Consider the following 27,642-nt stretch of genomic DNA (forward strand, 5'->3'; position numbering starts at 1 on the left):
GTCACCATAAGCGCTATGCCGGCAGTCCAAGTATTTTTGGTAGTGTCATTACCAGTACGGTAACAACCAATGCACTCTGGCTGCTGCTAGAGCTAGCTGTCTGTGGGTGGGAATTCCCATTCAGTCCTTTCACTGCCTCCCTGTTACTTTTCAGTATTGCGCTCCCTCTGAACTCAAACTTCAGCTGACCGGTACCCTACAGCCTTCACATCCTACCATATTCATGGGACGCAACTCTCCTCTGGCATTCCTTCCTATCCAGATACCACCTCCAAAATTTTGTGACGTGCCAAAGCACAGGCAGGGCTGCAATGTGAAATGCCTGCTCTTTTCCCTCTCATTTGTATTTTTTTTAATGGAGCTCTTCATTAACTACTTAAAGGCCATTATTGACATCCAACTCTGCTTTGTGGACCTACTAAACCTGCTAATCCCTACCCATTTGTAATAAGGACACTACAGAAGTCAACAAAATGCAACAGAAGTGGCTTTTTATATCCTCATCTCACACAGCTTCACCTAACCTAGGGGTTCAATTATAATAACCACACACAGAGAAATGTTTAAAAATAAAAAGAACAAAACAAAACAAGGACCTGACAAAGCATTCATTTTTCACCAAGTAGTAACAACTGCACTCAAATAAATATTAAAAGCAAACAAACAAGGGAATGCCAAAACATTTAAGTCATGTTCCTGCAAGCAGTCTTTCTGTCTTCCCAGGGTTACTAATTTGTCTTGTGTTGGCTTCTGCTAATTTCCAGACAGAGTACTCATAGGGCATTGGCCTCTCCCTTCTCCTGGCTGCAGTAGAAAAATACGGTGGTTTTGGATTCTTGCTCAAAACTTGGAGGTTGGATGCTCCATATATATATATGTATATATATGTCTATCTGAACATATATATAAATATATGCATATATATATGCATGCACACAAATATATATACACATAACCTGAAGTGTTCAGGAAAACACTGTACATAAACCTCGTCAGAGAGAGATCACAGTCTTCTAGTATAGTTGTACTCAAGCTGCTTTAGTCAGATCAAAGGTGGACACAGCTCCTGTCACATCAACCAAGATGCAGGTTTTTCATGTGCTTACACTAAGACAGAATGTTCAGTAACTAATAAATATCCCGATTATTTTTGTATGTGCAGGTTACAGCTTGACTAATTTTTCCAAGTGCCCACACCTAACCAGAGCAGTCATGAGCTCTCACTGGCATCACCTTTGTCTGGCTGCTCCCTCCTGGAGCTACCAAGTACCTGGCAAGTTTTTGCAAGCTTTTAGGAGCTCTCTTCTCTTTGGCATATTAAGATCGTTGTGAGGTAATTGATTCTGGCTCACATAAAACTGGTAAAACCAAGTATGGCAAAAAAAAAAAAAAAATCTAAAGTATTAACTCTCATTATTATATGAATTAGCTTGTGTCAGAAAGATGTGTATAGAACAAATTCGCCATTTAAAAATCTGGAACTGCAACCACCACTGGCACATTCAGCACTGAAATGATTCTCAACAAAAATTATCCAGGACCCAGCAAGCATGCAAATGGCTCTAGAAAGCAATGCTGCCATGAAGCTCTGTAAGTAACACAATCTTGCTCTTTCCTGCCTTACCCTTGGCCTATTTATACCTAATTAACACACCCTGCGCTCCACTGACTCAGGGGCCTGCTGGACCGATCACTGCATCAACTCGCAGGCAAGTCCATTCCCCTTTCAGAGTAAGTGCGAAGCAGCTGGCTATCCCTCAGAAGGTGCAGATGGGTATGGTTTGTCTGTCTTTTTACCTTTCTGTACTGAAACATCAGCCCAGATCATTTTCCACTGGCCATCTGTAATGGGTTTGCTTCTCAGGATGCACTAGCAGTACATTGTTTTTCAGAAGTACTGTAACTCCTTAAACAGTTAAATGGGGAGATGAAGCCACCTTACCTGGATACTTTGAATAGCTCTAAAAAATATTTACCCCTTTTCATCATTCATACAGGAAACCAGGCTGCTGGTTGCTGATACCCTGCCAGGACAAAGCCCTTAAACAAGTGTGGAAAAAAACCCATCAATTAGAATGTTCAGAAAGCAAACAGAGCAGGATGGAGAAAACAGTATGTTTTTTTAAAAACAAAACAAAACAAAAGTATTTAAAAAAAAACCGAACTATTTTATACCATGGAAAAATAGCTGCTACTATTTACTCCACAGCATTATGAGGGCAAGTGGAAGGAGTGGGAGAGGTCTAAAAAAGCCAAGTGACAAGGTGCTGGAAAGCCCTGTGTTTCGGGCAGGGTATCTCTCCGCTAATCAGGGAGGAGAGACCTCCTCTGCTCTACACATGAGACTTGGCAGGCTTGTTCCTGCTGATAATATCAAAAGAGCGTGCAAGAACTATGAGCCAAGAGGGAGGGATAATTTCTTCATTGTTAAGCCTCTTTCCATGGCTATGAAGGAACAGAGAAGCAACAAACACCCCCTCCCCTTCTGACAAGCTACTTCACCTACCACTCTGAGCTTTCCTGATGAAGTTTAATATTGCTTAAAGCAATTACTAATCTAGCTGTGAACAAACTTTCTTTTGCTGAACCTGGAACAAAAAGTCCTGATACAAGCAGGGCTGGCTGCCGACGCATGCTTGTAAAGTAGTAGAAGCACAGTAGCTTGCATATCCCTTAAATCTGTTTGTGGTCCAGGGTTTCTGTGCGAGCAAGACTGGGCAGGTCAGCAGAAACAGCTGAGATTTTCCACTGTTAGCGTTCCCAGTGGCCCCAGAGGAGGGACAAGGCTGTGCTCGGTACTGACAGAGGGCAGGCACCAGCCAAGTGCAGGAGAACCATCTCTCCTGAAATGCCTTCAAACTCACAGACTGGCATGGTGCCATTCACTGCCTGCGCTCTAGCCTTTCTTTACCTTACTGTTACAAAGGGATTGTGATTAAGTCTAGTATATAACGTGTACAACTTGAACTACATCTACCCTATGCTAAATATCATTCCCCAGCTTTCAGAGACGCGGGCAAAATGGAAAAGCACTTCAGACAGCATTCCTGACAGGCTCTATCCTAGGCTCGGCTTGGATGTTAGCAGATCTAAATGCCTGCTCTCTTCTTGAGACCCATCAATGAATCTCATTGCCGCCTGTACAATACTGCCCCAGCTGACAGCTTTGACAACTCCCTCCAATCTTTTAAGCCCATACCTTCTTCTGCCTGGACAATTCACTGAAGACAGGCAGCTGCTGTCTCTGCTGGGATATAGAGGTGTAGCTGCTGGTGCCTCCTACCACTTCTGCTACATGGCTGTTTTGTCGGTCGGTGAGGCAAGGTTTCCAATGGAGCATGAATGCAGGAATGTGAAAGATGCGGAGTTTCAAAATTAAAACTGTCTGAAGAAGCTCAAGAAAACGCCCGTAGGAAGAGAAACACTTGACTAGAGAAGCAGAAAGGTAGCTTACTGGCAGAGATATAAAAAAATGTAAAAATCAGGAGGTGCGTTTCTTCCATCTGCAAAATTTGGGATGACTTGCTGGATACTGATCTAGAAAAGACAAGTATCATCAGCACAGGAAATTGTGTGGCTTTACATATGCTCTCTGAAAACTCTTCCAAATGTAGCGCTGCAGGTGGCACAGATGAGCTACAGATGGGGTGGCAGAGAAGTAGGCGCAGCTTTGCTGCTGCCTGCCCACGCAGCTCAAGGAGCAGCCTCTAGACGAGGAGAGGGTGAATCTGCGGCAGGGAGAAGGTAAAGCTGAGGTGCTCCACCAGCAGCTTCGCTGTTTTGAAATGTGATGCCTCTTGATGTGAATTCTGCCTTTCTTCCCCATGAAATCGTCCCCTCTTTTTCTTATGGGCTTTGACTTCCAGTGAGATGGTTATCAAGGATAACCACGGAGAAATGCCACATTCGAGCAAATCACTTCTATGCTGGCGCTGTGGTTAGAAAGAGATCATAGGACCCGTTATACTTAGGTCTTGGCCGGACTGAAAAGGGCATACAAATGCATCAGAGCACCAGGGCTAGAGCCCTTTTCTACTTACGTGTATAAAACCATAGCTCTTTCTTACTAATTCACCTCGCTTTACAAGAAATACAGACGCCGGCTTTGATGGACATACACAAGTATGTCTCTCAGCCTACACTTGCGAACAGCTTCTGGAAGTTACGGAGCTGTGAAGGTCCTTGACTTACGACCCTGATTTTGATTAAATCAACCGCGTGGTGCCCCCCCCCGCCCCGAGGATGTCCGCAGCAGCAGTGCTTTGCCCACCAGAATGACCGAGGACAGGCGAGCCACCGCCGGCACGCCATGCCCGCGGGTGGGCGCAGGGCAGCCACCCGCCTCCCCCGCACCGGGTCGGTTCTTTTTTTGCAAGTTTGTGCCGTTTGGCACCGCCGGGGAAAAAAACAAAACAAAACAAAACAAAACCTCCAAGACGCGGCGGCAATGCCGCGGCGGAGCCTTACCTAAATAGGAATCACGAGTGGGCCCAAAAGGATATCCCGGTGGGGGCGCGGCCGGGCCCGTCCCCCCGGGGAAAGCGTGGAGGGCGGCGGGCGGGGAGGAGGGGTTTGGCGGCGGCCGGAGCCGGCATAAGAAGCGGGGGAGCCCTCGGGAGGAGCGGGCCGCCGGGATGGAGGAGCGGTACAGCAAGGCCGAGACCCTCGCCCTGCGGAGGAAGCACATCGGGTAGGGCCGGCGGCGGGGGGGGGAAGGAGGAGGAGGAGGAGGAGGAGGAGGAGGAGGAGGAGGAGGAGGAGGAGGAGGACGAAGGTCTCCGGCGGCTGCACCTGCCCCCCCCCCCCGGCGGTGACAGCGCCCGCCGGACCCGCTCGGCGCTTCCCGAGGGGGCTGAGAGCGCTGGGCGGCCCCTCCGGCCCCACGGCAAGCCCCCGCGGGGGGTGGAGGGGGTGTGTGGACGGACCGGACCCGACCCGACCTGTCAGCCCTTCAGCTTGCCGAATCTATGGGCCACTTGTGATTCCCCAGGCGGGCGGGGGGAATGCAGTCATTAAAACACAGCACGTCAAACGCTACTTCACTTTTTTAACAGATCGAAGCAAGCGACCAGAGCGCGGTACCCGGGTGTATGGCTGAAATGCGGCTGTGCAGGGGGAGGGTGTGAATAAACTGCATGCTCCTGAAAAACAGACGTCTCTGTTAGACTCAGCTTAAGAAATCTCCTCGTTTAACGGGGGGGGGGGGGGGGGTGCAGGAAAGCTGCCCGCAGCTCCGGCCTGAGCAACACTCCTGGCTGGGCACATGTCTTATCCCACTGCATCGCAATAGTAGTTCCTCCAGAACGTGCAGCTTTAATTCTTTCCTCAGTAGCTGTCACCGAGTGAAAAATAAGTCCAGATTGTTGAAACCAGCGCTATTTGCTGATTGCATCCTAAATGCGGGGCCTGTATAGAAAGCTCACTAAAGATTCATAAAAGTCATGGCCTCATCAAGCATGCACAGCAACCTCTATTTAGGGGCCAGCTCAATGTTAAGGGACTCTTGCCTGTGCAAGGATTATAGGATTGGGCTGTGCTGGGTGAAGAAAAAGAAACTTTCACAGAATGGACTGACACGTTACAGAAGAAAAAAACTGTAGTCAAGAAATGGCCAGAGATGATGTACACAGCTTTTAAAGTGTACCAAAGGAGTAGCCGAAGATGTCAGAAAAGATCTATGCAATGGGGCTGGAAACTGTGAGAAAGAAGGTAAATCACTTCACTTCCTAGGAGTCACACTTATACAAGTTCATAGTCTGACAATATATCTGACAATAACTTTGAGTTACCTGGAAACAACTATTTATCCAAGGCCAGAAGACTTCCCTTCTACTCAGTGATACCATTCAACATAATTACATAGATGGCATGTTCTCCAAGAGGAAGGAGAAAAAAAAAAAAAAGAGTGTTTAAAGAGTACTTTGGAAAATTTTACAAAGAGCTTGAGTTTTGCGGGAAGCCAGCATGATTTAGGTGCTTATGAAAAGCTGCTTTTAAAGATTTTTATCCAAACCAGTCAGGATGAGATAGTGAGATTTTTAGGACCTGCTCAGCACCTCTGAAAATAAAGCCTGCAAGGCATTAGTGTTTTGTTCTTGAATTTGACCTCTATACGGTACAGTCATCCATTCCATAATGAATTTTTGGCTATAGTATAAAATAATGCATAACAACTTAGTTTTATTCCCAGCGAGTTAATTGGCCATACATGTTTGTAAGGCATGTAAACAAGCAGAGCTATAGCCTAGAAACACAACAGGACATGTAAGGACCTGGAACGGCTTGCAATCACTGTGCTCCTGTGAAACTGCTTGCAGACAGGGACATGCTTTGAAAGCGCCCTTATTAAAGACCTCCTTCTGTTCCCACTGTGCCTGGGGAGGCGTGCAGGGCCTGTTTTTAATTTGGGGAAGAGCACTGCTTGACCACCATCTGAACCACTCACGAGCTCTTTGCAGAGGGTGACAGTTGTCTCCAGAGCTGCAAAAGATCAACCCCCTCAACACTCAAAGGAGGGGGAACAACTGAGAAAACTAAAATGGTGTTATAATTTTTTTTTTTTTAGGCCTTCCTGCAAAGTTTTCTTTGCCAAGGACCCTCTGAAGATAGTGTGTGCTCAGGGCCAATATATGTTTGATGACAAAGGAGAAAAATACTTAGACTGTATCAACAACGTTGCTCATGGTAAGCAGTTTAACTTGTAGGACTGCTTCTATTGCTTCATTTCTAATAGGGATCAGAACACACTTCTTCCAAGTGATGATGTTCACAGTGCTTCTCTGAATTTCTTTGTGTGGTTCAGTAACTGACTGCTTGCTAGTAATAACTCATTATTTTCTTCTTCAGTCGGCCACAGTCATCCACACGTGATAAAGGCTGCAACAAAACAGATGGAACTGCTCAATACAAATTCTCGGTTCCTGCATGACAACCTTGTTCAGTACGCACAGCGTCTTACAGCCACCCTGCCCGAGAAACTCTCTGTTTGCTATTTTGTTAACTCTGGGTATGTCTGAGTATTTATTTTTTTTTCCATTATGACTATTTTGCTTCTGTTTGAAATGGACACTCAGAGCAGCTGGGTCTAAATCTTACTAAATAGGACTTATTAATAAGCCACAATAATATTTCCAGTACTGATCGAAGGATCCTTCCTATTTGCAGGTGTCATATTTAGTGTGATGGCCCAATGCAAGAGAGCCAAAACATGAAACTGGTCTACTGAATGCTATGCAAAAAAAGGGGGGGGGGGGGGGGGGAAACAAGAAAAGGAAATTAGACTGCAAATTGGTGAACACTATGTACAGATTAGTGAATGCTATCTGTAAATTGGCATATGACCTTGGAAACGAGTAGTCTTCTTCAGGCGGTTCGTTTAGTCTGTGATCACTTATGTTGCCAGAACAGACAACCTGCAGGGACTTGTGAGCCGACGGGCTGCTATGGGTCAGGCTAGAAGTTTGAGTCTTCATCTGGGGAGCAGATCTGCATTCTCAGCTGCCTGGTGGTGCAAGCGCTGGGGAGGATGGAGCTGTTGTGGAGAGTGGGAGATGGGGCTGGCACACTGTTGCCTTTTGAGGGTTGGTGGCTGCATTGTGCTCTCCAGCTGCAAAGCAATCTCATTTGTACCAAGAGGAGGTAAATGTCTACAAGCAAACTGGAGGAGGGAAAGAAAGCATCTCTTTGTTTGCTGTTTACACAAAGAGCTGTTTTTTCTTTGCCCTCTTACATGGTATTTACGGTCTCAACCTTAGCATTGTAATCTGTATAGTAACAGAGCCTGCTGTGTTGACTTATTATATCCATTAGTCCCATGCCTCTTCTTCTGTGTCAGAATACCATTTTAATTGGAAGTGCTTCCTCACTATTTTGTGGCTGTATCTGTTACTATGCAGGTCTGAAGCAAATGATCTTGCTTTACGACTGGCTCGGCAGTACCATGGGCACCAAGACGTGATCACCCTTGAAAAGTAAGTACATAGAGTAGCTTATGTGAATGCAGCCAGCAACTCCTGTCTTTACTTCAGAAGCAGCTTTGCAGCAACCCCCTGCTGTTTGTAGTTCACTGCCTGCTGAAAGAAAAGCTTTGTTGCTTTCATACTAGAACAGGTCAGGAAATCCCTTTTCCACATTTGGATAAATGCAAGTTTTGAAGATCTCTGAAAAATAAGCTTGTCAGTCACCCTAGAAGGTCAATCACCTGTTATAGGGCATTTCCCACAGAGCCTCCCAAAGCAATTCAGGCCAGAGACTTGAATGTTGGATTTCAATGTCAATGAGTGGTCTGGTCACTGGGCTGCTCTGGAAAAGGGCCTTCTGTTTGTCACGCCTTGCTGGACATGTTTCTTTTTGTACAAATAAATATTCAGTGGTCAAGAAGAAAGATCCTGTAGCTCTGCAATGGTGCTGCACCGATGCTCAGATCTCCTTCAGTGAACACAAGTGCACACACAAAACCAAGCAGCTCCAAAATCAGGAGGCATTGAGAGGGCCGTCAGCCATGGGGAAGGTGGCCGACCAGGTCTCTGGGTTTCCATATCCTAGATGCAGCTGTAGGGTTGGTTACACTGCTGTAGGGCTGGATCTTCTTCTCAGACTGTGATTAGAAAGTCCAGCCAGAGCAACTGCAAGAGCACGTGTCTCTGTCTGAACGGCACAAAGCTTGTTTGACTCAGCTGTGCTCAGATCCCTGTTAGCTTTCCTTGACTCACGTGGCCAAGATTTAGAGCTGCTGAGAGTAGCTTCCATCAGGAGAGGCTGAGGATGGAGCTGGCTCTGTCACTGTTTCACTGCCATGTCTTGTCTTCCTGAACACCACAGGGTATTTCTTTGCCCAGGTCCCAAGGCTCTGTAGGCTTTTGCCATAGCGACCATCCCAGTCAGGATGAGCTTTCTGTCCTTTCTTTGTGTCCATTGGCAGATTTTGTTGACTGGCTAGTAGGAAGGTGTAAAGAAGACAAAGGAGTTCAAAAAAACATCCTCTCTACCCTATGTGTGTGCTACTATGAGATCGTGACATGTCTTTGATTTGGTTTGAGGTTCCCCTCGCTTCAAGTTTATGGGTGAATGAAAGTGTTTATTCCCTGAAAGAAGCTGCTACATGCTTTAGGTTCAAAAGGCTCTGTTTCCTCATTTCTAAATCAAGTTGGCCTCAGTAGTAACCAGCTTTAGCATACTCTGCAGTATAAAGCTTTTATATTCAAACAATATTCATCCTTATCCTGAAAGCGGCTTCTGCCAAACAGTCTAGACTGTAGGGCCTTTGGGGCAGGTAGTGGTGTGCTGCTGCTCCATAAGATCCCCACTTTCCAATGCAATGCATGCTCTTGAGAGTCTTTGCAATGGTGTTGGGGTCTAGCTTGCAAAGCTTGGGTTGGCCAGAGTGGGGTCCACAGGCTGGAAATGAGGGAACTGGACCCCCAATTCAACTGCTAGGTAAGGCTGCTAGGGCAGCCACCTTAGGGGCAGTGCAGTCCATGGGTCATCTTGGTCTGTCCTCATGCTGGTACTTGATGTTATGCAAGAAAAAAAAAAAACAAACCCTCCTGGTTCCAGTCTTGCTAGTGAATTAAAGTCAGCAGCAACTTCATATTGCCTTTGAGAGAAGGACTAAATTAAATCAAGATCCCTTCACAAACAGTGCTACTGTGTTGCAGATACAGTTGCTTATTCTGGATTATTTATGGGCACAGTTGTAAATTTAGCTCTTCTATATATTTGGCGAAAAGTGACTTCGATATTTAACACTCATGCAGTGCTTACCATGGCCATGTTACATCTCTGATTGACATCAGTCCCTATAAATTTAATCAGCTGGGAAAGGACAGCAAGAAGGAGTTTGTGCATGTGGTAAGTGTAGTTTTTTGCTTTTTGTCATTTTTATGCCTGTTATGCAGCATATTGAATTACCCACTTCTGGTGTAAATATGCTTTCACTCTGTTTTGCTGATGCTAGAGTACCTATACTTGGCTGTTTGTCAGTGGATTACATACAGCAAAATTGTTTGCTTTTGGATTTTACAGAGGGTATTTTAGCTGTGAGGCTGATTTCCTTCAGTGCTACAAGCTTCCTGAGTCACTGCACTGTATAGTTACACAGTTTGAAGAAATTAGCCAGTATCTGTTGTGTTGGTTTGACTAAAGATATGCAGGACTTTTGAGTCTACTTCAAAAGACTGGAAAGGCAGACCCCACAAGTTCACACAGATCTGGGTATAGAGCTCATGGGTGTCCAGCTGATACTGTTTGATTTTCAGCCTGCACTTGTGTATCTTACAAAGACAAAAATCATTCTCAGCCCAGAGATGTACACCAAGCAGGTCTTTCCTATCTAGACCTCCTTGCATTAACCACACTGCCAAAGTAGTATCCACCTTTTTATACCACTTCCTTTCTCTTATTTACTGAACATCTGCCAACACTGTTTGTAGAGGCTTGAAGGTCATACAGATTCATACCATGACTAGGACGCTGGAAGGGACGTGACAGACTGGAAAACCCCATTCTCCAGTTGCAGAAATGGATCTTTCTGCAAGAATCTGAAATAAAATGATGGACACCAGCATTCAGTATTGTGTCTTGGGGGAGAGGACAGACAGTCTTGAAAGGTGGATGAGGTAGATGATGGCTTTTTCAACAGTTGGGTCCAGTAATGTTGAACACTTCACATGGCGGGATTGAGTTTAAGCTCCTGTAAGGATTTTTGCAATACCATGCAGAAATTCAGGCTGTACTAACTCCTGTTATCTATCTGTGTGGAAAGACAAAAGCTCAGAGCAATAGAAAAGGAAGTAAATGTTTCATAGAAGGATGGGCATAAAAAAAAATAAAAATAAAATTGGTCTTTTCAGGCTCCTTCTCCAGATATCTACAGAGGAAAATATAGGGAAGACCACCCAGATCCAGCAAGTGCTTATGCTGAAGAGGTGAAAAAGATTATTGAAGAAGCACAGAAGAATGGACGTAAGGTGTGTGTCTTGTGCTCTAGAAATGCTGAGGCTTCATCTATTAAGTGTGACATGGGGGCATGAAACAGGCAACTAAGGACATGTTTCTTTACTCATGTTCCCTTGCTTCCCCCGCCCTTCATTTTTCTGTGGTGGGTTCTATGGTCAAAATGGGCCATTTTTCCACCTGATGCTCTTAGCACAGTTTCTCTAGACATCAATGAAAGGATCAATAATACAGTTCTAAATAAGCAGCTACAACCAAAGCAGTTTAATTTCCTTTTTTATGCATTGAATCAGTAGATTGTAAATATCTTAGGGCAAGCTTTGAGGTCAGCTGAGAAACTACATCACAAATTCTAGCAAGGATATATAAAAGTCTCCAGGCCATGGAGAAAATATGCTAGATAAAATTTGATACTACATTTGAGTCTAGTAGATTAAGATAACTTTGGAGTCATCTAAAAAAGGTGAACCTTTCGATCATATACAGTATGACCTTGATAAAACCCAACAATTTCTGAATAGGTTTACCTAAAATGTGTGTTAATGTTTTGTATGATGGCATGAGTGTTTTGAGACATGTAGGGCTTGATCCAAATCCCACTGAAGTCACAGAAGGCTTCAGTGGAGATTGGAACAACAAGTTCCCTTCTAGTCCAATGGACTTACATCACTCTTCTTTTAGTTTCTTCATCAACTTTTTTTTACTCTCTACTAACGGATAGTTTTGTTTTTTTCTTCCCTTGTTTCCTTTCTTTTGCATATTTCTTAGGTTTTGGTGACATAGACCTGTGGCAGGACAAGTTGTGCTAAACGCTAAGCCTCACATGCTATGGGAAGCTTCATACTCTTTGGCTGTAGCATGCCTCTTCAAATATAGTATACGGTTCTTTACACGTTACTGCTCGGCCTTGTTTCCAGGAAGACTGCACCAGCCCAGAGAGACCTCTTGATGCTCAGGGAGGGGTTCACAAGTGGTGTGGGGATGCAATCCCTTAAATAGCAGACTTATGCTGAGACTTTGGGGTAATATCGTATCTCTGCTGCATAGACCTCTGCTGTTGACAAGAAACGAATTTTGATGTTCCAGTGTATCTGATCTGCTGCTCTTACCCTTCCTGACTTGAAATAACTTTCTTTTTCATTCCTAGCAACTGGAATTATTTCACCTGTAGAATTTTTCTCCTCTATTGTCAAGTGCCTCGTGCTGACATTTTACTTGTGTAGTTGTTTGCATTAGGCAGGGGTGCCCAAAGTGTAGCCTCAGGTCATCTTACAGTTCAGCTTTTACCCACCTCTACCTGGTGTTCAGGATTGAACAAAAAAGCTGATCACAACATATAGATGTTACTGGAAAGCCTTGGCATTAAGCCAATTTCATTAACCTCTTGGGGAAAATGGCAAACACTGTTGTGTGTCTCCTGTAAATTGAAATTTGTAAATAAATTTACAGAGCTCCCAGGAGCCTGATTCAACGTCCACTGACACCAGTAGGTGTTTTCCACCTCAACAGCTGTAGGACTAGGGCTTAACGAAGGTCCTTGTATTCCCATCAGGTTACAAAGGTGGCCCTGGCTACTGCAAATTTGGGCACCCCAGATTACAAAATGAATAAATTCTTTAACCATAGCTGTTCTAAAGAGCCCTCAGTTGTCCAACCCATTGCGTGATTAAATTAAGGCATACATTTAAACGTTTATTTCTAGACTGTTAGATGTTTGTGCAAAGGTGGAGTAGAGGAACACAGCTCTCACCTGAGTTTGTTTTTTGTAGATTGCTGCCTTCATAGCCGAATCCATGCAGAGCTGTGGAGGCCAAGTAATTCCACCTGTGGGCTATTTCCAGAAAGTGGCAGAGTACGTACATCACTTCAAAAGGGCACAACTGGAAAATTAACCAAAGAAACAGGTTTTTCACTATGGGCTTATCCAATCAATTCAACTGTCACCCTCTCTTGTTCTTGGCTGTATGTGGTTCCTTTCTACTTTTTGAAGAGTGTGATTCCACTTCTGCTTTTTATGGAACATCACCTGACTAGCTGTTTTGAGCTGGATAATTGCCTTTCCTTTTCTGTCTTTAATCCTCAGGCCATAAGTTTGATAGAAGATGAAGTTGAACCATCATAGATACAACCCTGCAGTACCATTACAGTACCCCTAATTTGCATCAAAATACCAGATTTTTTTTCTTAACATTTAGCAAACTAAAAATTTTATCAATTGAAATAGCTATAGCTGTGTTTCAGCAGCCACGTTCTTTCTTTTTTTCCTAACCTGGTCTCACACTGGAGAATTTGTGTAATACAAACTCCTTTGTCCTAGATTGCCTACCCAAGACATGTACCGCAGCACTAATCATTCAAACTATTCTATTTGTTTTCAGGTATGTGCGTGCAGCAGGTGGACTGTTCATAGCTGATGAGGTCCAGGTTGGCTTTGGCAGAGTTGGGAAGCATTTTTGGGCGTTCCAACTGCAAGGCGAAGACTTTGTGCCTGACATTGTCACCATGGGAAAGCCCATTGGCAATGGCCACCCTATGTCTTGTGTGGTCACAACAAGGGAAATCGCTGAAAGTTTTGGTGCCTCTGGAATGGAGTATTTCAATACAGTAAGTTCGTAGGTGAAGGTATGCCTTTTTTTCTTTTGGTCTGCATTTAGCAGTTAGAAGTTGTTCAGGTGACTCAGCTAACATCTACATCCATTACTGCATCACATTACTAAGAGTTCGAGTCAACCACAGTCTAAGATCTAAAAGCAAGTGTAGAGGCTTTGAAATATGCTCTGTACTGAGTAGCATATCTTAATGTGGACCAGCACTAGCCCTCTGGCAAGTCATGCATCTCAGCTCACCTTCATACAAATAAATTCTTCCTTACTTTTCTCTCTCTCTCTCTTCCCCACTCTGAAATGTTGACCGTGTAAAATTTCATTTTCTGGGATAGGCTCTGTGCTGGTGAGGCTCATGCCCTGGCAGACCTTGCTCTGCAGTTGTTACCTAACAAAACAGCGACCCTTTACCAGGAAACATTTGAGCTGCGTGCATGCCACAGAGGAACAGCTTTCTTCTTTACCAAGTGTTCTTTCTGCTTCTGTGACTGAGCCTTCTTCCCAGCTACCATGAATCCCCCTGGAGTTTATACCCTCTGGTTGAAGAAGTCACCCACTGCCCTTCACAGGAATATTTTGCCTGCATATGCAATCAGCTAACCATGAGAGCAGCTTGAATGCTTCAGCTGTGAAATCTTCAAATTACTGAAACCCGAAGCAGAGGAAGAGGGAGCCCCTCTCCTGGGCCTCTTACACTGCCCAAAGTGGTGGGCATGGTGCTCCACAGCCCGTGCGGCACAAAATTGCCACCACTTCAAGCTTTCCTCACAACATGCCAAGCAGGAGAGGCAAGTGAAAACTACATGGATAGACACAGATGAACGTTTCTGATGGGTTTTGTTTTCCTATTTGTCTTTACTGTCAGTTTGGAGGCAATCCAGTGTCTTGTGCTATTGGTTTGGCTGTGCTGGAGGTAATAGAAAAAGAAGATCTCCAAGGAAATGCTACACGCGTAGGAAATTACCTCCTGGAATTGCTGGCTGAGCAAAAGGAGAAACACCCCTTAGTGGGAGATATCAGGTAGGTGCCTTACAGCAATGTCAGAGAAGAATAAATGTGCTAGAAAAATAAACAAGTTTAGGGTGAGGGGAACACAGAAACATTATGTCATGATTATGCTACACCTCTTTTTTAAAATGGACTACCCAAAACTGATACTGTAAGGCAGTGCATTTTTCAAAAAAGTCATCCATCCATCTGCTTGCTTAGGTGTAAGCATAGCCACTAGAAAAGCTCTGGGAGAGAAGAGCCATCCATGTGCAATAGCCCAGTTGTCAGCACACTATTGGGACGATGGAGACCTTATTCAAATCTCTGGGCCATTTCATTTGGAGATGTTAGTGTGGGTTTTCCTCATCTCATGTTACTACCAAGATAATTGCCTTCAGGATTTTGGGGCAGGGGGTTGTGTTGTGGCGCTTTTTTAGTTCTTGTTTTTGGTTATTCGTCTTCCACAGCTCCCTGGCTTGAGGTTTGCAGGATAAGAGAGAAAGAAAATTATTCTATCATTCTTAACTGGCCATGTAGCCTTAATAAGCCAGCTAAATTTATTTATCCAGAAATATCTGTTATCCCACTTGATTGTCTGAAGTAGCCAGTGCCAAAAGATGACCAAAGAGAAAGTCTTCTCTTTCCTGCTCCTTCCCCGCTTGCACCCCAGGGAAGGGATTGCAGTTTTTAGAAACAGGTTTTGCATTTGCAGCAGAAGGCTTGGGTTACTGACACTGGATTTCACTTGTCTGTATTTTTTGTCTCTACTCCAGGGGTGTTGGATTGTTTGTTGGAGTGGATCTGGTGAAAGATCAACAAAAGCGAACACCAGCCACAGCTGAAGCCCTTCACCTTATTTACAAGTAAATGGTTTCTAAAGATTATATGCAGTGATCAAACCCTCCTAATATTCCCCAGCAGTTAGTCATTAATTTCAGTTTAAATTTGTGTAGCTTTTGATAACACAGTACTAGAAAAAGAAAAGTTTCAAAATCTAACTCAGCCTCAAGGATCTGTCTGACAGGACACAATATAGTTTTATACCTGTGTCTAACACAGATGTTTCTTCTTTCCACAGGCTGAAAGAGCATCAAATCCTTCTTAGTGCAGATGGACCCCACAGAAATATACTAAAATTTAAACCACCAATGTGTTTCACAATGGAAGATGCAAAACACGTAGTGGAGACAATTGATGCACTTCTCACAGGTATGTATGTTTTAGTGCTCAGAGGAATACTCTTCTTTGTTCATTTCCAGATGACCCATTAGAAACACCAGCCACCATAATCTAGACCATTACGTGCAAGGGAAAGTAATCAATTACATTTCTTACCACTTGTCCAAACTGCTGTTCTTAATGCCAATTATTATAAATAAATAAAAGGCCCCATATGTACTTCATCCAGACTTCTAGGCAAAATCCTGCTCTTGATCCTTTCTCTCACAGACTCAGTGTTACTACTTATTTCTGGTCGCATATGCTATATGTTAAGGAGCGAATACATTAATTCAGCACAGGCCTGAAAGACACTGCTGAAACACTGTTGAAACTTTCCGTAATGTGCTCTACCTTTTTTTTGTTTAACTGGCATACTGGAACATGATTGTCTCACTCAAATTTAGCCTGAAGGTTTTCAAGCTCTATTTATCTTCTACCTGGGGACCAATCCAGGGAAAAATAATATGTCAGGTATACTATTAGTGTAAGGACCCTCGAAGCCCATTCTACATCGAACGCTCCCATCTCCTGAGATTATAACAACTGGAGTTAGACTAGCATGAACCTGGACAAAGGCAGAATTCGGCTCTGAAGGTCTATCTGAACCCCCATGCTACAGTCAAGCTGCTGATCTTGTTCTTTTCTCTAAACACCCCCAAGCTACACAGTCCTGATACATTAATCACGTTGCCGCAAAAAATGTTTTAGGAAATATTCATCGTTCTTCAGTTATTCTTCTGTGTGATAAATGCACAGAGGAATAGCTGATTAGGTATTTTTTACTTCAGCCAGCTGTTAAATTGACTGTATGCTTACTTACCTGTGATTCTTTTTAATTAATTATTTTATTACTTTTTTTAGAAATGGAAGAGGCAACTGGAATGAAGACAGAAAATAATGCATCTAAAAATGCACAGTGTAAAAGAAAAGTATGTTTTGAATTTTTTTTTAACTCTTATTCAGATAGGTGTTTGGCAAATCAAGTATAAATTACTTTGGTAGAGCACACCTTCGTTTTTGGTGGTGTGAGTGCTTCTGTGCCTTGAAACTGAGCTCAGAACATAATCCGCTACTAGAAACCCAAGAGGATTGTGTTACTGGGGCAAATCTAAAAAGGGCTGAGTAATACAGACCTACAACAAGAAACATATTATAGACAAGGCCCTCGCCTTGTCTGCAGAGAAGACCAGCCAGACTTTGGGCTGCACAAAATTGTGAGCTCAGCAGTCAACTATTTTACTAGTTCTAGGTACTGTGTGCTACTGATGGCTATTTGGCTTTCTAAGCAAGCCTTCAGCCTGGAAGGTGTCCAAGTTTTCAGAGAGTTCCAAGGATTTCGTTTCCATCATAGCACTTTGAGTACGAATGGCTGACATGCATCCAAATTAGGACTTCTTAGGTTGCAGCCCCAGCTTTGGATAACTCATATATAATTTCTGACCCCCTTAAAAACACATCACCCACTGTGTTATAGGAAAGCTTGCTGAGCTGTCCTTTGGTGAGTTTTCCAGTGATGCTGCGAATGGTGGGAAGGCAATAGGGATTTAGTAATTAAGGCAGAGACCCTATGGATTACTGGCTATCATCTAGATTATACTAGATTTGGGGTGCAACCCTCCTCTTACAGACATTTGTACACATTCAGTTCAATTTCTTTCAAAGCTAAGAAGTTGGGCCACTAAAAGAGGAGGGTCAGGCAGAGCTACCTAATGGGAACCAAGTCCAATGGCTGACTGTTGGAAGACATGCACGTACCTTCACTGACACTTCATTTCTGTTTCAGACAACTGAAGGGAGTTCTCAACCAGAAGGTGCAAATGAAAGCATCGGCCATATGAATGGAGCTGCCTGCAGACAAGAAAATGGGCTTTATTCTAAAAAACCCTCGCTGTCAAGTAAAAGAATAAGAACATGAAGAGGGAAAGTTTCCTCATTCAGTTTGAATTTGTGTCCAGCTTGCTTTTGAGAGGAAGAGTGCAATAGTCCAAGTCTTAGGATCTGTTTGAAGCCTAGTCCTACCTTCATAAACTGGCTGAATTCCTATTAGCTTCAATAGGAGTTTAAAATACCTTTTCAGATACATGAGACCTGCACCACATGGCTTGAAATCTAGAAGTGACAGAATAGACAAGTGATATAGAAATACCTTAGTGCTGATGGCAGGCTTGTCATAGGTACACAAACTCAGTGAAATCTGTGGATTTACCCACATTACACAGAATCTGAATTGCTTAACGACCATACAAGCAATGCCAATCCTATTATTATTAAAATTATATGCTTAACATGCTATTTTTACAATATTTTAAGTTTCAATATGTAATATTGAGATGTTAATTACTTCCCATGTTTTAATGGCTGAATTCTTAAAAAAAAAGCTTGAGAGAGAAATCATTATTATCTTCCAGTGTAACTTAGGTCCTATGGATCATATTCCCAGCTGATGTAAATTGGTGTAGCTTTGTTAATGTCAACGATGCTTTACCAAGAGTCTACCACTGTGTGTGTAGAGACGCAACGTTTATGCCGGGCATTCTCACTTTATGTTCAAAGAAAATGAAGAATCTGGATCCTAATTTTCTATAGATAAAGCCACTTTTATAGATAACTATTTATATAGAGTAAGATTTTATGATTTTTTTTCCAAAAGTTTATATATTGAACCCTCTCAGTCCAAAAAATATGCAAGTAGAGTATATATCATTTCAGACACACTGATTGAATTAACCTGAGGGTCTCTCAAAATTAAGTTCCCAGGGACAGCCCAGCTTGCATTCCAATGGATTTTAGTTGTTTTGACAGTTGTGGGAATTACTGCCTGATCCTGTTGTAGCAATGCTGTTACTTTTTGTCAGTGCTGATGAAGAGTCGCATACAAGTTGAATGGAATCTTGACACATAAATGGCTATGCTAACATTTGACAGATTACTAAAATGAGAGGTCCACTGCATAAAACATGCATGCAACCACTTTGCAGCCACTGCCTATCTCTGCTGCAGATACTTTAGACTGACTTGTCTCCTTGTCAGTGTTAAATTTCAACAAGAGCACACAAGTCCTGCTTCTCTTTTTTAGTACATGCACAACTCCATGCTATGGAAGACACTGAGGGCTTTACAAATGGTTTGTACTTCAGAAAAAAAAAGAGAAAATGTATTTCCTCTTCAATTTTAATACCCTAAGTTCTGCTGTTTGTATTTGCTGCTACTGACCCTACTGATATGACTGAAAATTGAGCACCTTATCTAATTTCATGTTTTCTACAATTTGCTATATTAATATTGATGTTTCCAGTGTAACATCTTCCAACATCCGCAAGCGGGCTTATCTTCTGTTTCATGATCCTTGAATAATTCTGCCATAAAAATAAATCTCTTATTTGCAATTATGATGTCCTCCACAAAGAGGCTGTTTGTTCTAATTTTATTCTTCAGTAACACCTATTTGATGAGGGAGGTAACTTCAGTTTTGGCTGTGGGTTGTCTCCATACCAAAGCAGAACTGGCTAGGCTGCGTCTCCCTGAGACCCTACACAGTCCTCAGCTGTTGGCAGCGCTTACCCTCCAAGCCAGATGTTACCTCAGCTGCCACAATTCAGCCCCTGCTAACCCAGCACCAGGAAGGGTGCCACAGGTCTCTTCCAACATGAAACTACACAAAGATCTAAGTCAACCTAATTTGGTATGTGTCCGAAGGCACAGTTTAGGTCACTCCCCATATGGAGTGGGGCTACTTGCATCACACCTCCTCCACTGCATGCAGCAGCAGCAGCATGCGCTTCCCTGCAAGCAAATGCTTGTGCGATTTATCAGAAGGGTTAAGCTCAAGGCACACAGCCCACCGGTCTATACTATGGCACTGACTGTTGTAGCAGGTCATTAATATTTAATTTTCAAAAGCATATCAAAGAACTAGAAGAAAAAATCCAATTAGCCTAAATCTGAGGGGAGGTGAAGATTACAACTTCATAAACACAAGGGGCCTGTGCCTCTACCTCTATGCTACCTATCTTGCTTCTGCACATGCTTGAAATACATAGAACAGCCATTGCTCCAATTTACTAGTGTTTTTCACCCAGTTTTTGCTTCACAAGTCAGGAAGGTCTCTACTTATTGGTTCTGCTCATTATGCAAGGTGCGAGTTACCTAGAACTAAAAGTCTTCTATTTTCTTTAAACAAGAAAGGCTATCACTTCTAACATACACACTGAAAAAAACCCACTGTCATTTAAATGGAGGAACCAATCCAACAGTTAGTTACCAGGAGTCGAGCTGGACCTACTAGAATTATTATTACTATATCACTGTTAATATCCCCACAGTATCTCAGAGTCCACCAGCAAGATATGCACAATCCATACTGTGAAGGGCTTACTAATTAGAAGAGACTGACTAAAGGATGGGAGAGTGGAAGCAGAAATAATTAAGGCTAAACACAGAGAGCGCCATTCCAGTCAGCTGAACTGATCAAATATATTCCCTCCACTGAACAGGCAATGCTTTTTTCCCCCTTCCCAGCTCTCTGTTTCCCTTTTTCTTCTTTCTACCTCTCCTGTCCTGGCTGTGCAATTCCTGGTTTTAGCCATATAGTTCCACCTCCATCCTAGCCCTTATATTCAGCAGATAGATACCTCTGTCAGCCAGTTCTACTCACTAACCTTGCAGAAAAAAATAAGACCAGACTTTTTTCCCCATCAGTTTTCTGCAAGGCTAATGAACAGGCTCATGGAGGACGCCTGAGCCTGCACAGGACATGCAGCAGGAGGAAGAGACAGCGGCGTGAGGGAAAGGCAGGACTCCATCCCAAGAGAGCATCACACACTGGAGTTAGTTATTTATATGTTCACTCTAGCTCATCATCCTACTGGAAGCTGAATCAAGATACTTTTAGTGCATTCTCATAGTTCACCACTGTTTCACTCATTTTTATATTGCACTTTTAAAACTTTTAAGCAAACAGACTGGTTAGAATAAGGGAAAAAGAAAGGACAGTGGTTGCTGCAAATACTGATGAAAGAGTGACACTGTGAGAGTCTGAACCCACTGCCAGTCGATTCCCCTACATAAAAGCAAGTGGGACTGAACCTGTGCAGAGTCAGAAAGCTGTGCCTTAACCAGCATTGTTCTGGGGGGAAGAATCAGGATCAAAAGTTGCCATGTCAACACAACACCACTGAACTGCCAAGGAAACAGCATGCAGCATGTTCACATCTGGGGGAAAAAAGCCTCAGCTTTAGCTCCATTAAACATTGCAATGGAAATACACTGAGTAAAAGAATTATTTTGTCTGTTGCTTTTTAGATGTATAGTTTCTTAGCCATACAACACAGTCTTATCAGATAATACATTTATAATCTTCACAGCTGTTAAGCTTGGTGACTGCACACTAACAGACAGCCCCAACACACCAAAGTCCAGAGGGGAAAAGTCACCCCCACACACACACACACCCGCCACAGAAGAAGCAAGGTCTGATGATATATCTGGTGAAAAAAGGGAGATGAATGAAGAGGACCAAGTGACAAGCCTGAAACACTTATTTTTACATGTGCTGTTGCAATGTGCAAAGCATTTCTGTTCCAAAAAAAAAAAACAAAAACCAACAAAAACCCCACCATCATAAAGCAGTGACAAAATTTCATTTTTAATGTGGTAAAAGCCTGGGTCAAATGTCTGACTGGGCCTGGGACACCTTCATCTAAACCCACAGCTTTCAGCACCAACATGCAAAAAATAGAGCCTAGAAGAAGAAGACAAAAATACCCATCAGAAAAATATTTCTAAGTAGAGAAGGTTGTTTAAGTGTCTCTTGCAAAATGGGACACAAGAATTTGTCCAGGCATCTCTTGAATAGTAAGCTCCCAGTGCTGCAGATACTCTAAGCTAAGAGCTGAAAAAACAGAAACTGTTAAAGAAGCTGCATTCAGCAATATACTAGAGAAGACAAAGTAAGGAACTGGGATGTCAATGAAAGAGTATTCATTATACTGTACAGTTATGTGTTGTGTATATGTATGTAAGCATAATTGATCTATCATCTTGTTGGTTTTTTTTCTCCATTTAATATAATAATTTAGAAAAAACAAGTGACTAATGCTTGCAAGCAAAGCAGATGATTAGTTCATAGCAGCAGAAACATTAGTTTAATTTTCCAGGTTTCTCAGTGATGACTTTAGCAGGTGTTCTAGTAGTGTCCCCTTTCAACCTGGACCTGGCCTGTGCTGCTGCCAGCCAAGCTCTGGCAGAAGGATTATACAAGGGAAGACAAGGCCAAATGACTGTGACCGAATTTCCCTATTTCTGCTTGTCATGGTTTACCCCCAGCCAGCAACGAAGCACCACGCAGCCAATTGCTCACTCCCCTCCCCTCCCCCCCCCAGTGGGATGGGGAGGAGAATTGGGAAAAAAAGAAGTAAAACTCATGGGTTGAGATAAGAATCGTTTAATAAAAATAAATAACCCTTAAAAAATGGTTTAATAAAAATTAAAAAATAAAATATAATAATAACAATAATAATAGTAATGAAAAGGAATATAACAAAAAAAAGAGAGAGAAAGAAAACCTAAGAAAATACAAGTGATGCACAATGCAGTTGCTCACCACCTGCTGACTGATGCCCAAGCAGAGATCCGCGCCTCCTGGCCAACTCCCCCCAGTTTATATAGTGAGCATGATGTTCTATGGTATGGAATATCCCATTGGCTAGTTCGGGTCAGCTGTCCTGACATGCTCCCTCTCAGCTTCTTGTACACCTGCTTGCTGGCAGAACATAGGAAACAGAAAAATCTTAACTTAGGATAAGCGCTACTTAGCAACAACTAAAACATCAGTGTTATCAACTTTATTCTCACACTAAATCCAAAACACACTGAACCAGCTACTAAGAAGAAAATTAACTCTATCCCAGCCAAAACCAGGACACTGCTACCCATACACATCTGTATTTTCCCACCTGAAAAAATGTGATTTTGTTGATGCCTGTGGTTCAGCAGAAAAGCTGAATTAGAAAAGACAAGTTATGTTTTTGCATTTCTCACTGACTCATGGTGTGACTGAACTGTGTCATGTCATCTCAGTAGGATTCAGCTTCCAGAGATGCAGGGTATCTTACAAAGGCCATGAGAGAGAAGTCTACAGAGGAGGACTCTTCATGTTGATATTTTGTAAGGAAACACATCTGAGCCTACATGAAGACCCTGGATACAAAGCACCAAAAGTTTAAAGCCTTCACTGAGCTTCACAGCTCAAGATGAATCTGCACTAAGCAAAACAACCTCCAGTCTCTCCCACCTCTGCTCACAAACATTCATGTGTGTTAGGCTAAACACTGCTGCAATATCACAATAACATACATTTACAACAATATGGAATAAAAAAAAATAATTAAAGGAAGCGGAAGGGGAAGAACATGAAGAAATGTGTTTCGGTGCAGCACTGAGGTTTGCTAAAAGTCTTTAATAATCGACAAGGCAAAAAGTCCTATGGTCACATGAAAGCCTGGAAAAGGATCCCTGGCTTCAGCTTAGCTATTGATTCATTCCACAGCTCAGCAAGTCACTTTTAACGTCTTTATGTCTCTATTTACTTCCATGTATAAAAGCAGCTGTAATAACCGTTGTTACAGTTTGTAAAGGTTAATCACCTTATCAGGCACAATCCTGATTATATAGGACTGCAGGTCACAAAGTACAGTTAGTTCAATTTGCTTATTTGCAGCTACCTCATTTTATTCCCTACTTGCATGTGGTTTTGTCAGGAAATAAAGCTCTACGATGTGCAGTACAAAGTCAAGAGGCCCATGATGCAAAATACCATAAAGCAACAAAGAGACACAAGCACAGGGAACAACAGGGAAGAAAGCAGTCTGGCTAGCATCTCCCAGGAAGCTTAAATATGTGTAAATACATTTTCAGCTGGCATAGGGCACTTTTTTTAAGCAAAATGAAAGCTTTTGGTCTCCATTCCTGAGTTTCTTCATTCCAGTCACAAAATAAGGCATGAAAGGAGTTCATCTGGAAAATGCGCTGCTAACAAGCTCCAGTGGCTTGCTCTTGAGAACAAAGATTCCTGTTCACAGTACTTATAATCAGCTCTCAATTAAGTTAGCTTCATTCTACTCCCTATTAGGCAAAACACAGATCATACAAATCATAAATAAATTAGACTATAAGAAGAGACTATATTTTGCACATTCACCTTTGAAGAACAGCATTATAGTACAGATGAGACCTACAAGTCTCTGTGAGACAGGACCAGATTCCCTTCCAACTTATGGATCTAGGTAAAAATAATCACGGCATTTACTGCTGCTTTCTTAACTCACAGCTAAATGAGGACACTGTTACAGGTGGTGAAACTCCAGTGAAAAATTAATGAGTTCCAGTGTAAGCTAGATTTGATGTAAGAAAGTTTTCTTCTGACATAGATGTGTAAATATAACAAATATCTACAAGTAAGTACTGCACCTGATTCACAAGAGAGCTTGGAGAGTTACCTGCAAGCACTGTATGAAAATATTTGCCCACAAATGCGCATGGCTTCATATGAAGTTCAGAAGACTTTTCCTTCATACCCCTATTTACGTATTCCCTGCATCCCCACGAGAGCCCTGTTCTCTTTTTACTACACCTAACCTACACTACCAATCCTTCCCCAGTTTGAATTTGAGAGCAGGGGGATGGGGCACGCTGGAAAGCATGCTAAGAGACCACTTCGTACTGCAAGCATTCCCTCCTCCCATAGTACAGCCAAAGCAGCATAAACTTTCAGGTGCTGCTTGATACCCACCTCCAGATATATTTTCTGTTCACTTTATTTTGTCTTCCAGCATTCATAAAATTACCAAACATCTTCTTCCTCCTTGTCCCTCAAAGGTTTGCCAGCTACTGACAACACTGCGTCCTATATAAACGTGCTATTTCACATTCCAGAAGAACAGTCTAGAAGAACAAATAGCAGCTGTTTATACAGGCATTTCTTCTATAAATAATATGTGTGCATGAACATTATGCATAAAGGGGTGGGTGGATGTGTATAATGTATCTATACGTATCTTTTTATATATGCACAAACACATATAGAAACATGCATATAGACACATTCCAAAGCAATTTATCAGTGAGGCAAACTCTTTATGTTCAATAAATGTAATGTGAAACAGAGTGAATCACCATTTGACATATTTTTGAGATGAACAAAACAAATTTTATGAAGGGAGGGGTCTTAGGGAAAGACTAGCAATTGCAGGTGAACCCTTTAAGAATACTTCAGCCTACTGCTGTCATAGGCAAAGATATTTCCACAGGCAGCAAGGAAAAGGAAAAGGCAGTAAGATATCTGTAGGCCACTGCTGGAAAAGAAAGGAAAAACCATCTAAGTACAAATCCTGAAAAACACAGAACTTTAAAAGTGTGGTTGACAAATTAGACTACATTAACAACCATAAAAACATCTCACTTATGAGCCCAGGTCTTCATCGGATGCTACTCTTCAAATTGAGTAAATCTTTGCACCAAAACATGTTATATGGATTAACCCGGTTTACCTATAGGTTTAATACTGTCAGCAATGAGCTCTTGTGGAAAACCTTGCAACCAAAAATGCCTTAGAGACCTGTGAAACATTAAATGCCTAGAGAATGCCTGCAAACAAAAATAGCCAGGCTTCTTCAATTGTACACACAGGAAAATTGTCAAAAGCTACAGCCATTTTGTGACCTTACTTGCTGTTCTCACAGCAGGGCTAGCTACTCTGCTGAAACCTGTCAGCGTGGTATCTTAGGCGTCAGCCTTCATGGTCTTGAGCTTTCCTGAGGTGGAGCTGCTCTGCTCTGGGGCTGAGCACGGGGCCGTAAGTCTCTCCACCTGCACTGCCGCTATGGGTTGCACAGAGTTCAGGCACCCACAGTCCTGCTGCTCAGATGTCCGAGACCAGTGGTACACACAGATTACCTAGCTTTCTGAAAACAAAATGTCTCTTTTTCAGCATTTAGAAGCTAAACTACAATGTCTACAGGAATATTGACCAACAGACCTAGTATCTTCAAAATTGCCTAGATGAAAATGATCTTTCTGCTCGCTTCCCCCCCCCCCCCAAAAAAAAAAAAAAGTAGCTGGAGAGAAAGGGGCACAGCTAGCTTCCCTCATCTCCTTCTCTTGGTCCATTCACAGGCTGCCCTCCTGCCTGGTTTCAAGGCAGGCTCCTAGGCCAATTGCTAGGGGGCTGAAAGTCAAAAGTCTGGCATGTCTGGTAACAATCCCCCTGTGCTTGCTGAATGGTGAATTACCTCAAGACAGTCTATTCTTTCTTTCCTGTTTTTCCAGACTGGTTTCTATTCAATTAAGTACTTTATAGTTACACAATAAACAACCCAAAGGCTTGCCCAAATACAGCATTCATTTTTGCAGAGTGGTCTGCCAGTCACACCTGCATTTTCTACCGCTGTATTTTTTTGCCTCCTCTAAATGAATACGGCTTCATTTTCAATGTCTCCTTGCAAAGCAAACATTTCTTTTGGCTCCCACTGAACACGGCTTGCAGCCGGCTGCTCAAATGGGAAGGTTCATGGCAACCAAACAATAGGCACAAAGAGCAGATCGTGTGGGGAGAAAGTGGTGACAAATTCCAGTCCATGGGCACCAGGTTGTCTTAAGCAAGAGGCAAACAGGAAATAAAAACAAGGAAGCAGAAGAATCAACGACTTTAAGCACCTTCTGAGGGCACAACACAAAGACAGACGGGAGAAAGCTGTGCCAGCCAAGAGAGCACGTAGCAGTGCCAGTGTTATTTCCATATGTGTCTCCTGCTAATGCCTGTCTAGAGGGTATTACAATCTAGCCCCTAGTATGTAGTTGCCGAGGACCTTAGAGCAGCAGCATTGCCTCATCTCAGACCCAGGAGTCTCTCCCAGTGGCTATGCAATGACGGCTTTCTTGAACCGGTTGAAGTTTTTTTGGCAGTACGCAAGTGTTTCCTCTTGGCTAGGCTCCATGAAAGCCTATGCAGCTTCTAATGGTGCATCACTTCTCCCTCATCCTACCTGTTACTGAATCAAACAACATGCATCAATCCTTCAGTACCTGGGTTTTCCAAAAGATGATCTGCTTCACATGGGAAGAGACACACTAGTGACTTAAGGAGATCTAATGCCACTGGTTTGAAAAAAGTTCTTGTTTCTCACAGCAGCAGCAAATTTCATTTTGCAATGGCTAGCTTTCAAACTTTTTTCAGGTCTCATCATTTGTACAATACCAGTGGAAAAAAAGAGTCTCGTGACTCCGTTATCAGCCCATTTTATGTAACATGTTTGCAGTGAATGATTAAACAAAAAGATTATTGCTTAGTAAGTTTTGAGTAGTTGCCCAGAAATCATGCATGCAGAGCCAAATACTAGCACTGACGTTTAAGCACTTTTAAAAGGATTAACTAAAGGAGACTGTGCCAAAATTCATCCTTTGAACAGGGAGGTGTGCTTGCCATTGAAACGTCAATGACAAACTCAACATTGATTTGAAACTTGACGCAAAATGCACAGGGAACTTCATTCTCCTGTTGCTTTAGAAATCAGCGCTCATGTACACTGAAGGATGAATCCATGGTAATGAAGCTAGTGATGGCCATGGTCAGGGCAAATGGGGATGTGTAAGCTTATGTCTTTGACAGTTCTCTTTGTGCTCCCTTTATGAAATTCCTAAATGTTTGTGTGACCCAGTAGGCTGTTCAGGAATAATTTACATCTGTAATGCTATGAGTACTGTTCACAGAGATTTCATTATTTAAGTTTCAAGTGCTCCCTGAGTTGCTGATTCCTTAACAATTTTCAGATCAGGCACGTCAAAAGTTCTGGTATAAACACTTGGGCAAACACTGTCACAG

The 27,642-nt window shown here is 42.7% G+C and overlaps 1 protein-coding gene and 1 long non-coding RNA gene across 2 annotated transcripts in view; one reads left to right on the forward strand and one right to left on the reverse strand.

The window, feature by feature from the left end:
- The window catches only part of LOC138685357 (uncharacterized), a 32,996-nt gene extending 28,453 nt beyond the window's left edge, over window positions 1-4,543 (reverse strand). The window contains exons 1-2 of the long non-coding RNA XR_011324578.1: window positions 4,468-4,543; window positions 3,200-3,932 (exon numbers count right to left, since the gene is read on the reverse strand). This is a non-coding gene — a long non-coding RNA (uncharacterized lncRNA). The remainder of the gene's footprint in view (window positions 1-3,199; window positions 3,933-4,467) is intronic.
- A 6-nt stretch (window positions 4,544-4,549) lies between these two features.
- Window positions 4,550-19,156, forward strand: ETNPPL (ethanolamine-phosphate phospho-lyase). The gene is made up of 13 exons (XM_069782985.1): window positions 4,550-4,690; window positions 6,566-6,684; window positions 6,847-7,006; window positions 7,896-7,970; window positions 9,756-9,849; window positions 10,851-10,967; window positions 12,723-12,805; window positions 13,332-13,557; window positions 14,422-14,576; window positions 15,320-15,409; window positions 15,625-15,755; window positions 16,629-16,696; window positions 17,551-19,156. The coding sequence occupies exons 1-13, from the start codon at window positions 4,635-4,637 to the stop codon at window positions 17,680-17,682; spliced, it is 1,506 nt and encodes a 501-aa protein (XP_069639086.1). The 5' UTR covers window positions 4,550-4,634; the 3' UTR covers window positions 17,683-19,156.
- Window positions 19,157-27,642: the final 8,486 nt, after the last annotated feature.

This window comes from Haliaeetus albicilla, chromosome 1 (assembly GCF_947461875.1).
Source record: "Haliaeetus albicilla chromosome 1, bHalAlb1.1, whole genome shotgun sequence".
Taxonomy (NCBI): Eukaryota; Metazoa; Chordata; class Aves; order Accipitriformes; family Accipitridae; genus Haliaeetus; species Haliaeetus albicilla.

Coding starts and splice junctions, on each gene's coding strand:
- ETNPPL (XM_069782985.1), top strand. CDS start 4,635: ATGGAGGAGCGGTACAGCAAGGCCGAGACCCTCGCCCTGCGGAGGAAG. Junction 13,558..14,421: donor GAATGGAGTATTTCAATACA/GTAAGTTCGTAG, acceptor CTTTACTGTCAG/TTTGGAGGCAATCCAGTGTC. Junction 15,756..16,628: donor AATTGATGCACTTCTCACAG/GTATGTATGTTT, acceptor TACTTTTTTTAG/AAATGGAAGAGGCAACTGGA.